General features: G+C 48.7%; 1 protein-coding gene across 2 annotated transcripts in view; it reads right to left on the bottom strand.

Moving 5' to 3' along the window:
* TSPAN2 (tetraspanin 2) overlaps positions 1-12,643 on the bottom strand; it is a 43,241-nt gene that overhangs the window by 17,476 nt on the left and 13,122 nt on the right. For both annotated transcript variants that reach the window (XR_014015049.1, XM_081224080.1), the window contains exons 2-3: positions 9,593-9,695; positions 1,103-1,200 (exon numbers count right to left, since the gene is read on the bottom strand). Coding sequence is in view for 1 of the 2 variants with exons in the window: in XM_081224080.1 (XP_081080206.1) it covers positions 1,103-1,200; positions 9,593-9,695 (201 nt within the window). In the remaining variant the exon portion in view is untranslated. The remainder of the gene's footprint in view (positions 1-1,102; positions 1,201-9,592; positions 9,696-12,643) is intronic.

Genomic DNA, 12,643 nt, shown 5'->3' with positions numbered 1-12,643 from the left:
GTGACTACTTGATGAACAAAAGAGATTCTATAAAGATATAAAATAAGACTAGAAGATAGAGAGTGGCTGGTGGGGCTGGGTTTGGGGAGGGGGTGACTTGAGACTGCGTGGTCTGGATGGCTTCCCTGAGGAGGGGGAAGTGGAGGTGAAGGGTGTCCTTCTGGACAGATTTCTATTCCAATCTCGGGGTCTGCTCTGATTAAACTAAGTTCAGTGATAAACAAGACCTGAGATGCTCAGCAACAGGGGAAAGAGAAAGAATAGAGAACTGAGGGAATGTGTTAGAAATCTTACATGGCAAGAGGTCAGGAGAAGGGCTTCCCTGGTGGAGCAGTGGTTGAGAATCTGCCTGCCAGTGCAGGGGACACGGGTTCGAGCCCTGGTCTGGGAAGATCCCACATGCTGCGGAGCAACTGGGCCCATGCACCACAACTACTGAGCCTGTGCGTCTGGAGCCTGTGCTCCGCAACAAGAGAGGCCACGACAGTGAGAGGTCCGTGCACCGCTATGAACAGTGGCCCCCGCTCGCCGCAACTAGAGAAAGCCCTCGCACAGAAACGAAGACCCAACACACCCCAAAATCAATCAGTCAATAAATAAATTTATTTTTTAAAAAAAGAGAGATCAGGAGAAGCAGCCACAGTTCAAACACCAAAGGTTGCAATGAGTAAGGAGAGGCCGCCTAATAAAACTGCCATTTCTCCTCATGGAGAAACACAAACACTTTCTTCCTTCTCCTCTTCTTTCTTAGGTCACACTGGCACTGGATGTATAGCAGTTAACAGAAATTATTTCATTTTTTTTTTTTTTAAAACCAGAGGCTGCTAAACTAATAGCCTTAAAATAAACCACAAGAGGTATGTTTGTTTAAATTACTGATCTCAAACAGCAGTACTTTTCTTATAGATAACAGTACTTCCCTGACTATGGGAATCTTGTAGCTGCCTCACTCACTGTGAAATATTATTAGGCACTTTTTCTCCCAAAACATCTTCACACTAATGACCTATTTTTTTTTTTTTCACATTTTCCACAGAGGTAGGGACAAATAGAACGTCCAGCTCCCTTCAGGCCAAGTCCCTCCCCACCTCGCCCCACTTACAGATCCGAGAACACACTGGGACTCCCGCGTGGCTCCACAGCACCCGAAGAAGCCCACGGCCATCATCAGGGCCCCCGCTCCAACCAGCACATATAGCCCTGGGGGGAAGAGGCCAGAGAAGATGCTGACTACTCAGGATCGGCTCTCTCCCCAGCACCAATGCTGCCAGCCCAGGCTCTACCACCACTGCCCCAGGCATCCGGCCCGGCAGGGCCTTCAGTTGTTAATACGATAAAGGTAGCCCTTGTGGAAGGCTTCTTGCTGAGAGCTTCATACACCTGACTTCATATATCCTGCACAAGGATCCTGAGAGGTAGGAGCTGCTGTAATCCCCAGGGAACAAAGAAAGCCCATGCTTACAGAGGTGAAGGAAGCCGCTCAGGCTCACACAACCAGCGAGGATCAGAAATCGCCTTTGTCCCACAGCTTACGCTTAGTCATCTGCAAGTGCCTCCTACGTGCCACGCACTTCACCTGCCAGATCTCCGCCACCCCTGTAAAATGGGCATTAATACCATGCACAGAGATTGGCAACAGTGGGTCCAGGGGTGGTGAGGAGCCAGTGCCAGAGCTGGGACGTGAACCCCTACCGTCCTAGGAGCCTGTGGGCCTCGTGGCACTCTGGAATTAGTGGCTATCCCCATCTCATGAGAGGCCCTGAGGACAAAGTGTCTGGGAGGGGAGGGGGGCCGTTGATCTGCCCAGGCTCAGATGGAGAAGCAGGGAGGGGGTGGAATGGAAGAGGGGAGCTCTTAGTCAAGGAGAGGGGCGGAGGGCACAGCAATGAGACAATATGGTTTTGTGTGAATGATAAACTCTAGAAGGCAGTACCATATACACTGGATGCACGCAAGGTGGTAAGTGTTACAAGAAAATAGCCAGTGAGGGGAGGTGATAAGGTAATATGCACCAAATAATGTTATTATTAACATAATATTAGCTACATTTATTTTAAGGGCTTATTTTCTCCAGGCACTGTTCTAAGCACCTAGCACAGATTTATTAATTTAATCTTCATGAAGCAGGTACCATTATTCTCTCCATTTTTTTAGACAGAGAAACTGGGCCCCCAAAGGTTAAGTGACTTGCCCCAGATCATAGAGCTGGGATAAAAACACCCATCTGCCTCTAAAGCTAGCTCATCACCATTATCCCATCCTGCCTCTCCAACAATAACAGCGGCCTTAACTCGGGTGGTCATTTCACTTAGTTCTGAAGTCAAGCCACAGGAACAGCTGTTCCACAGAGAAAGAGAAGGGCAGAAATGTCTTGTTCTGAGAGAAATAAAAGCAAGCCAGTTTCTTACTTCCTTTTCTGATCCTGAGATAAGTTAGAACACAATATGGGGCCTGGCACTCGACTTGCTTAGAAGAATGCCAATCACCTCAACTTTATTTTCTGCATTTTATTCATATGAGTCAGCTGGGAACCACTCCCATCCACGAGAGGGTGGGGAGCTGGCATCCCACCTCTGTGGGGAAACCCTGAGGTTGGCCTACAGGGTGCCTCCGGGGGCCCCTCTGGGTGCTGACAGTGGTTTGTGGGCAGACGTTTCTGTTCCCTGACAGACTAGGCGGCAGGCTGGGCTGCCCTGCTCCCTGCACCACCCAGGCTGTTCTCAGGGTCCTTTTCAGGGTCCGGGAAGCCCTGCTCTTCCGAGATCCTGAGATGGGTATTTATTTATTTCCCGATAGGCAGGCTCAGCCACTTCCTCCCTTTTCCTTTTCTCTAAAAAAAATAATTTCATGGGGAATGGATGTGGTAATGAGAGAAATGATACCGTATTAAAATAATACTATCGTTGGTCCCACTGCCAAAATACCTTATTGTTTTAAAATTTTTCTTTATTTTTCAAAGCTCTTTTATTTCCATCATCTCTTTGGCTCCTCAAAACAGTGCCACTAAGTAAGGCAAGTATTATACGCATTTCTATTTTACTAATGGGGGTAAGAGCGGCAAGAGGGCTCCAGGCTGGACACGCAAGCCTCGAGCCCCGATTCCCACCCCACTGGAGCAGCTCCCTCACAGAATGTCTCCTGGGTGGGCTACCTTACTGTACTGATTTCCTACTTACAATGTTCATTGCCTCTTCACTGCTACATGATACAGTCTACAGATTCTGCTTGGAGTCACTGGAGACTGGACCCACTGGGAACATTATCCATCCTACACTCCAGCCGCATAGGAATTCACTATGATGTGACCCAGCCTACTCTTTTCCATTTTGTACCTCTGTGGGTTCTCATCTGTGTCTCTCTCTATAGATGTTAGGTCCTTAAACAAACCTTATTCACCCTACCTAGAATATGCTAGGAACAAGACAGAATTCTCGGTTAGTGTTTGTTGGATAAGAGGATAAAGAGAGAGCAAACTAAGTCTGAAGTTCTGGACTGGCTGCCTACTGTTGCCCATCTCTGCTTAGAGATACATGCTGGGGATACATCCCAACAAGCATCCAAGAAGCCACCAGAGGGCTGGGCTCTCCCAAGTTAGGTAGATGAGGGTATGGCTGCACACCGTGGGGAAAGCCTTCTGGGAGTGTGGAATCTAGGAGAGAGGGGTGCTCCTGCGGAGGCTGGGGTACAGTGGACAGAGGCACCAGGCTCTGAGGAGGACAGACCTGCTCCCCACTGCGAACAAGCTAACTCAGCCCCTTGCCCTTCTGAAATAAGAGCTCCCCAAGAAAATTCACTTATTTGTACCATATTCCATTCTTAGGCTATCAGAATTCCAGAGCTCACAGCAAACACCCTGAAACTGCCCCAGGGGCTCTGATTCCTGAGGCCTCTCCCCAGCAAACCTTCATGTGCATGTGTGGCCACAGGACTCGGTTCGATGCCAAATGAACACTGCTGGTTGGAGCTGATGGGAAAATCAGAAGAAATTCTACAAGTGGCAAATTTCTTGGGCCTGCTGATTTCAGTTCCAAATCTGGTTGTAATACTCTGCACACCACAAGGCCACTTGTAGCTTCCAAGCATACCTTATCGTTTTGTTTTTTTTTTTGACCTGGCCCTCAAAACATAGTTGTTGAATGAATACATTAATTGGCAGTCACATTTTAATTCCAAGATGGTTTCTGTAGAGCCCTCTCGCTCCCGCGGCAGCTTTGTGACAAGTGTATGACCTATTTCCCAATCCCCTATGCTTTCTGAGTCCTATTTCCCTTGATTTGAAAAAGAGAAAACACTTTGATATTGCATTTTTAGCATTAGTAGCTGGGCCTTGCAATGCCAGTGATCTCCAGGTGACATGCTACCACCAATTTCCTGACAATTCCATCACTTGTCTCTGGTTTCCAATCCTTCTTTTGAAGCTAGAAGCGTCATTTCAGTTAACACAGAAAGGAGACAGTGGCATCCTAAAAGCCTTGTCTGCATCAACTCATTTTTAAATGGCTCCCCTTTTAAGGACTGGATAGTGACACGCTCATCAATTTCAGTGGCTTTTTGGCTGCAGATGATTTTACATACCTGCCTAACGACCATTTATCATCTGAAAGTATTTTTCTCTGCCTCTGTGCAACTTTCCCTCCCTCCCAGCTTGCCCTGGACACACATAATTATATACGTATTTAGAATATTGGATGGCACTTAGTTTATGGGGAAGGTAAGGACTAGGGTCCTCACTAAATAACAGCAGCTGTTAGTTATTGAGTGCTGTTCTAGGAGCTTAACATACATTAGTCATGGAGTCATTCAACACAGTAACCACCACCATTCCCAGTGCCTCAGCTGCTCTATGCAGCATCTGTCCTTTGCCCTAGACAGGCATTATCTCAGGAACCTGCCACCTGGAAGCCTCAGTGCTACCAGTTGGTATCTCGCCCTGACTACCTGGCATCTAAACCACTCTTTTATCTTCCCCTCTCTTACTCTCCCACATCATTGTGCCTCCCGCAGGCTGACTCCTTCCTCAGCCTGCCCTCACTGCTGTAATAACAGCTGACATTTTTTGAGGGCTCATGACACAATAGGTACTGCGCTCAAGCAGGTTCATAGGTTAAATCATCTCATACATCAACCCTATGAGGTAGGTAGAAATGGTATTCATATTTCACAGATTAGGAATCTGAGACACGGAGAAGTAATTTATGGAAGATTGCATGGCTAGTGAGGGGGGAAACTGGAACTGAACCCGGGGTTCTATTCCAAAGTGCACACCCTCACTCCTATGCTGCACTTTCAGAAGGAACTCAGAAGAAGCGTGATTTTCTTAGCTAGAAATCTGTGAATTTTGCAATTTACAAATGGCAGGAGGGTTCTTTTCCTTCTTCCTTGAGAAAAGTGCCCGAGGGATCTATCATTGATGATTTCTGGGTTTTCCCTTCAAAGCACATTGGCGGGAGCTAGAAATCCAGGCCTGCCAACTGTGCCTTTAGGTAAGTCCTCTTATTCCTCAGTTTTGTTATGTATAATATGGCAATAATTATCTATTAAGTTCTTGTAAAAATGCTTTGGAGAAATTGTCTCAACAATGTAAGCTATGGCACGTGTCTGTTCTGCAACTATCATGAATCTCGGGTACAACTAAAAATTGAGAAGTAAAAAAATATTACCAGAGTGAGTCAGAGTTTTTAAAAAGTCAAGCCAGCCCCTCAGCACTCAGCACTGGAATGCTTTCCTTACACATAACATCCAGCCACCATCAAAGCCAGGCTCTGCGGCTCTGGATTCACAGGGAGGGACAGCCACAGACAGCCTGCGATCCCGGAGAGTGAGCGGCTGCAGTCTGTGTGGGCAGCCCCTTCCCTTTCATGGAGAAACCCGATGACGTCCCCTGTCCTCTGCTCACAGACATGACTTCATGTGCTCCAGCTTTCTGAGGGCCGAGGGGATCGCTCCTCACTCTGCCTCCTGGAAAGAAGACCCCTGTGCTGCCAGTACCCCTAAGGGGCAGCCCCAGAGACCAGTTGTAACAGGAAAGCAGAGGGGCACATTGGTGGAACTTGGAAGACACTGGGGCCTTCTCCCAAGAGTTCACTGAAGGAGACTAACGTGGAAAGGGTCTGGGAAACACCAAGTCACCCAGCCTTGCTTGCTGCCAGCTCCACACTTGCCAGGCTCTCCTGTCTCCACGATAGCAACCAGTGGACACGACAGCCTGGGTCAGCCTCCAGGTCTCGACCTGAGCTCAGAGGTCCGTGAGAAGAAGCAGCAGGCACGGTCAGTCTGACTACCCTGGCTCCCTGGCCTCATTTCCAGCTCCCCTCACAGCTGGATCCTCTCCACGCTGGCCCCTGGCTGTGAAGTCACCTCCAGATCTTTATTATAAGAAGGGACCTTCTCTCCATCACCAAGGAGAAAGACCCAAGGGTCCCACATAGGAAAGCATCCCCCTAGAGGCGGCAGTCATCTGCCCAGAAGCAGGGAGCTAGACTACGTGCCTTCCTGAGGTCCCTCTCAGGGAGAGGTGGTATTTCTTTAAGAGTGCTTCAGTGGGCCAAGCCTACTCTCCAGGACTCTTTAACAATGGGGTGATAAGAGTTTAATGGGCTGATTGCTCTGGAGCCTATTCTGAAAAGGAAAATACACAGAGCAGTGCACAGTACCCTGTGCCATGAAGTGAGATTTTCCAAAAACTGGGCCTGCTTCTTCTTTAAAGTCCTGTTACCTCACACTGTTTGCTATGCAAGTCCATAAAATGGTATCCTGGTGTACTTTTCTTCTCATTTTATTGCTAGAGAACTGGTGTCTTTCCTATTTGGAAAATTATTTATTGAGGAAAGGAACATCAATTTCTGTAAACATGTATAGTGCTCTTTCTATTTATATTATAAGAAGTATTTAAAGTGGAGAAAAGGTTCCTGACTTCACAAGGACTTTTTCTTGTTGGCACTCTCCAGAGACAGCACAGGGAAACAAACAGAACAAGCACAGGCCTGGGCGTTGGCAGACCTGGGGTGTGGGCTGAACCCCACCCTGAAGGGCTGGAAAACCACGGCTGACTGTCAGCACCCCTCCTCCTCTGCTTCAACCCCTGGTCCTCAGTTTCCTTATTCTGTCTGGTGCTAAGACTCTATGATAATCCACTTCTCTGGATTTCAAGCACTGACCGTGAGCATTCTCACCACCAGCCACTCAAGGGTGACTTAGAGAGGGGAGGAAGAAGAGCCAAGGGTGGGCAGACCCACGCCACGCCCCAGGCCACCAAGAACAAGCAGGAAGGATTCAGGCCCTGCTGAGTTCAGGCCCACCCAGAGTTCACTTCCTTTTCTTTTCTATTAGACAAAGAACCTCCTCCACTCTCAGTCCATGTGGTCTTTGAAGGCTGACTCGCCTCAGCTCCAAGGCAGGTGTGAAGCCCAGGCTTCAGCCAACAAGCCCGTCCCAAGCAGCTGGCCACGATGACTGGTGTGGGAACGGGCACTGGACCCAAGATTGCCGGTGACAGTGAGACCCAGGACTTCGGTTGGATCAGTTGGACTGAAAGAAGAGCGTACTGTTGCTGAGGTTACCCGGGAGATGGTGCCTGGAGCTGTGGGTGGACGTTTTATCACGTCTAGGGGGAACCTGCCCCAAACTGGAGCCACAGGAAAGAGGAGCTAAGAGGTGGCTACAGACTGGATTCCAATCACATCACTTGTGTCCCTGAGATGAGAACTAATCCTGACTTTTCAGTTATGTGAGTCAAGAAATTTCTGTTTTGCTCAAGACAGTTTGAGTCAAGTTTCTGTGATTTGCAATTAAAAGGGTCCTGACCGATATGTCCATGAATATATGACATTTCTTGCATCTTGGGCTGTTCATGTTGCTTTAGTTTAGATTAGGAAATAGGATCAGGAATGTCTGTATAGAACTAGTTTGTTCTCCTATTTAATGCAGGAATCTCCTGTATTGATAAAGGCTCCATTCTGATTTTTGGTTAAATACCAAGGTATCAGAGGGATCACTTTCACCTGTAGAAGTCTGCTCAGCTTCTTTGATTTATCAAGTCATTAGAAAGCTTTTCTTATGTTGGACCCAAATCTACACCTGTGAACTTGCTACCAGTGCTTTGTTTCTGGAGCAACACAGACAGAGGCTGCCCCCCAGACTGGCTTCCATCTTTCCTTCCACATACTCACCCCTCTCTCTAACGGAGCAGGTCCCTTACCTCAGGTTTCCATCTGAAAACCATGAGTTGTGACTTCTAGGCTTGACTCTATCATTGATATCTTTTTTGTTTTGATTCCTTCTGTCCCTGAGTTTAACGATGTTTAATAATAATATTTAATAATGCTTAATAAACTTTCTTGTCCTTCTGTCCTTTTCTTCACAATTCCTACTGCAGCCACCATGGGTTATGCCCTTATTTCTTCAGGCCTGTGACTATATCAATAAGCTAGCACGGCCTTTTTCCGTCCTCCCCTCTCATTCCAGAATAATCTCTTTAAAGTGCAGTGTAGGTCGTACCCTCCCCCAAACCCTAAATTATCCTTCTATTGTTTACTAAATTAACTAGCCCTGACATTCAAGGCCCTCTATACTTGTCCTCCGTCCCTCCCCAACTTTTCTAATCTTAATTCCTACCATGCCCATATCCTTTACGTTCTGGTAAGAGTCCTCTGCCCAGCCTAGGCTTGCTAATCACTATCCTATAGACACACTTTGTGCCCCAAGCCTCTGCAGTCCCTATTCTTCCTTTTCTCTATTGATTATGGTTGGTCTTTCAAACCTAACTCAAATCCTTCTTGCCACACCAGTTTAGAATGACCCCTGATGCACCAACTGCAAATACCACTAAGTCAGCACTTGGTTGCACACTAGTTTCTCATCCCCTACTTATCACATGGTCTCAGAATTGGAGGCTACGTCAGCCTCCCACTCCTCACCCCTTTCCCACAGTTGGAGGGAGACGGCTACTACCCCTCCCACACTGAGGCCTCTCTCCATGGCAGCCCTCCCTCCGCCCCTCCCTCCTCTCCCCAGCCCCCTCCTCTCCCCCTTCTCTCTCCCCTCTGCAGTCCCTAGTCATGGAGGGACTGAGATGGACCCCTCCACATCTTGAGATGTCTCTCTTCATTTTGAATTATGTGTCTCTCCTAGACAATTTAAAATACAAGATCACAAATCCACAAAACCAGACCCTGACTGGGCAGGGGTCCCCTGTCTCCCCAGATGGATGAGTGAATAACTGACTTTGTGGTGTACGCACTTCACTCAGGGGGGCAAAGGGGCTTTTCCAATTCTTTGGAAATGAATTGTGGTTACATGTTGGGCTTCTTTTCTTGAAGTGGCTGAAAGAAGCACAACAGTTCAGTCCCACCTGGTCTTCCTTGGTTTTAGAAGCAGAGGGATGAACCATGTGTGGGGTGGGCAGGGTAGGGGTGGTAGGGCCCTCTCCTCTCTGCTTGGACCACACATCCCTACCCCAGGGCCAGGTGGGCATCTGGGGCTCAGGTTTGCCTTCTTTCTCTCCCTCCATCCCCCGTCCCAGAAGTCCAGGTGCAGGCTCCACTCGAAGCCGGGGAGGCCCCAGCTAAGGCGGAGGAGAGCTGAAGTCACTCACCCATGTAGAAGTACTCTGGGGAACTATCCTCCGATGAGAAATCCTTCATGGTGCCTCCAAACCGAAACCACAGTCCAAAAGCAATGACAGCCGACCCTGCCAGCTGAAAGGTAAACAGCCTGCATTTACAAGGGAGGGGAAAGTGTGTGCAGGACCTGGGAGGCCTGAGGCCACAGAACCTGAGGGTTGGAGGGGGGCCCCTAAGAAACCAGCCCGTCTCCTCTTCACGCTTCTTATAATAGGAGTGGAATGATGTGCTCAAAGCCCCCAGCCCACCCCAGGTCCCTGATGTGATATTAAAACTGGGGTGTCCTGATTGCAAGCTCAGAGTTTCTCCGATTCTGCCAGGCTGCCCCGCGGTTATGGGGCATACACAGCACAGCCCAGGAGGCGTCTCAAAAAGGGTATTCCCACAACAGTCCCCCGGGAAGGTATTTGGTTCCTGCCCTATTGTCCCCTGCTGGGCACTTGGGATTTCCTCACCAACACCACAGTGAGAGGTCACCAAGAGCAAGATGAACTCCAAGACTGGGGGAAACCCACTTTTTTAAATGGGAAGAAAACATGCCAACCTCAGAACCTGCCCACAACTCCTGAGTGTGCAGTGCCCAGTTAGAAAGCCGTTTTAGAGGCGTCTAGAAGCCGTCCTAACCCCCAGGCTGCCACTGTCACTGTGCCGCACTGCCTGGGGATGGTTTTGGAGGCAGTGAGGGAAACTGGCCGGGGTTGTTTTGTTTCTTTCTTTTTTTCTTTTTTCTTTTGGTTGCTATTTTGGGTTTCCATGGAAAGCAAGAAAGGAAAAAGTAATTTTCTGAAAAAGCCTGGGCTGTGTGCTGTGTGGCTCAGGGAGAGGCTGAGTGGCCGGCGCAGGCAGCGGCTGGGCAGGCTGGCAGCTGGTAGTCATGGCCTGCTTCCTCCCCGCCACTCTGAGGGCTTTTGTGAGGCTCCGCACCTGAGCTGGAAGCCTTTCCTTCGCAGGACTGTCACAAAGGCCCGCCAGCAGCCTCCAGCCAGGGTCTCCTCTCTCTCCACAAACACCCATCTCGAATTTCATTGTGTCAATCAACAGATGGTCACTGGCACCTTCTGGACTCAAGGCACCCCAAGTGAGCAGAGATGTAGAAAGAGCCCCCTGATTCTGCCAACCCGTCCAGTTAGTGTTGGGCTCCCGTAACCCATCCCCAGACCAACAGTTTAGAGGCTGCCCCTGCCCCAGCAGGGAAGAGCAGACACAGATGCTGGCAAAAGCGAGACAAGCACACAAGTCAGAGAAGTAGAAGTTTAATAAGGAAAAATGATGTCAAAGTCAGGGTCAGACCAGAGCCCTGTGTATACAAGATCCTTCTGTCTGTGGGCTCTTTGTAAAGGGCCGGGGCTATCTGTCTGAATATATATGAGGACTTTATCTTTCTTCACCCTCCATCTCCCCAAGGCCCATTCCCTTCGTGGCCGGCTTCTTCAGAAGAGCAGCATGACTGCCGCAGGAGGAATTGGAGGGGCAGAGTTCTACCAGCTGGACTCTCTAATGTGGAACAACTAAAAGTTTCCAGTACTTAGAGGAAAGCATTAATTGGATAATGTGAGGAACAGCTAAAGGAACTGGGTTCAACTAGCTTTCAAAGGTTTTTGCATTTTTTAAAAGGGTGGCAAGGCATGCAAAAATATTCAGAGAAGTCATGTTAAAACATTAACAATACTTTTCTTTGAAAGGTAAAATTACAGGTGACTTTTCTCTTTTCACTATACTTTCTAAGTTTTGTGCGTGAAGCATGTATTACTCTTGTAAGTTTAAAAGTGTGATATGGTAGTTTAACTGATCAGTCCAGAAAAAAATGGGGAGAGTTTTCTTGGGCTGTGCTTTAGTTTGGGAGGAAATCGGCTTTGAGGTCATTGCTGTTTCTGGTGCAGGGAAGAGGTCATTGTGAGGTCATTGCTGTTTTCTGATGCCTTGGGAAAGCCCCATCCTCAGAGTGCTAGGGGCTGCCTGGGACAGATGTGCCAGGCAAAGCCTCACAGGCAGCCCTGCCTACGCCGCCTCTGCAGCAACTCGGTGGAAAGAGTTTCCAAGTACAAACCAAAAATCTGTTGACGGAGGCGTCAGGCCAAGGCCTGTAACCACCGAGCAGACTGTGGAGGAGGTGACTGGTCCCAGGGACACCCTATCACGAGGCCACATTTTTGGCATCTCTGTACACAAGCTCTAATTTATAGCTGTCTGGGATCATCCTCCCAGACGGAATACATTTGTCCAGTTTTGGCACCGATGTGTTTGATGCATAATGGAAAATTAAAAGAGAAGCTGCAATTTAAAGCCAAGGGGCAAAATGAGAAAAACTCTGCGCCTGCTATTCCACACCCCCCAACCCCAAACCCAGGCTTTCCTCCTGGGTCAAGGAAACTGTGGTGTGGCTGAATGTCGTCACTGCGGAGGGAATCCTCCCAGCACGCCGCCGGATCAGGAAAACTGTGGGCGCAGGCCAGGTCAAGCCCGAGGCTGCGCCTCATGACAGCCATCACCGATTTGGAAAGTGGCATCAACAGAGACAATGAAGCCCTTTGGTCCTTCGTAACTCACTGTTCTTTCAAGACTCTTGAAATACTCTGTGTTCACTGGACTTTGGTTGCTCTATCACACACCTGAAATTGCTTGAAAAAAATTCACAGCAAGTCCAGTCCAGTCAGGGGCAAAGTGAGCAAGTCTGGTGTCAGTAAGGCCCATTGCTCTGTGCGTCCCATACCCGGGAGGAGAAGTCTCACTGAGTAGCCTCTAGTGCTAAATTTTAACCCTACTAGACCAACCCCCCAACCCCACCCCATGCCCCCATTCTCAGCCCCTCCTTTGCATTCAGATACAACACTGTACCTCTGGTTGCACCTCAACACTGCAGCCAACATGAGAACACATAAGGATGGAGAGGCTGCCCCTTCATGTTGCTTTCCTTCTCGTGCCCCTGCCTGTCCTCATCTGCTTTCCTTCCTCCCTGTCTTTCACGGAGGAGGTAACTATGGTCCTGACTGGGTACCGTGTTAAGCATTAGGGAAGCAACGATG

Source organism: Mesoplodon bidens, assembly GCF_964165515.1.
Source record: "Mesoplodon bidens genome assembly, chromosome: 2".
Taxonomy (NCBI): domain Eukaryota; kingdom Metazoa; phylum Chordata; class Mammalia; order Artiodactyla; family Ziphiidae; genus Mesoplodon; species Mesoplodon bidens.
Note: the sequence above shows the minus strand (reverse complement) of the source record. Positions and strands in the feature narration are given on the sequence as shown.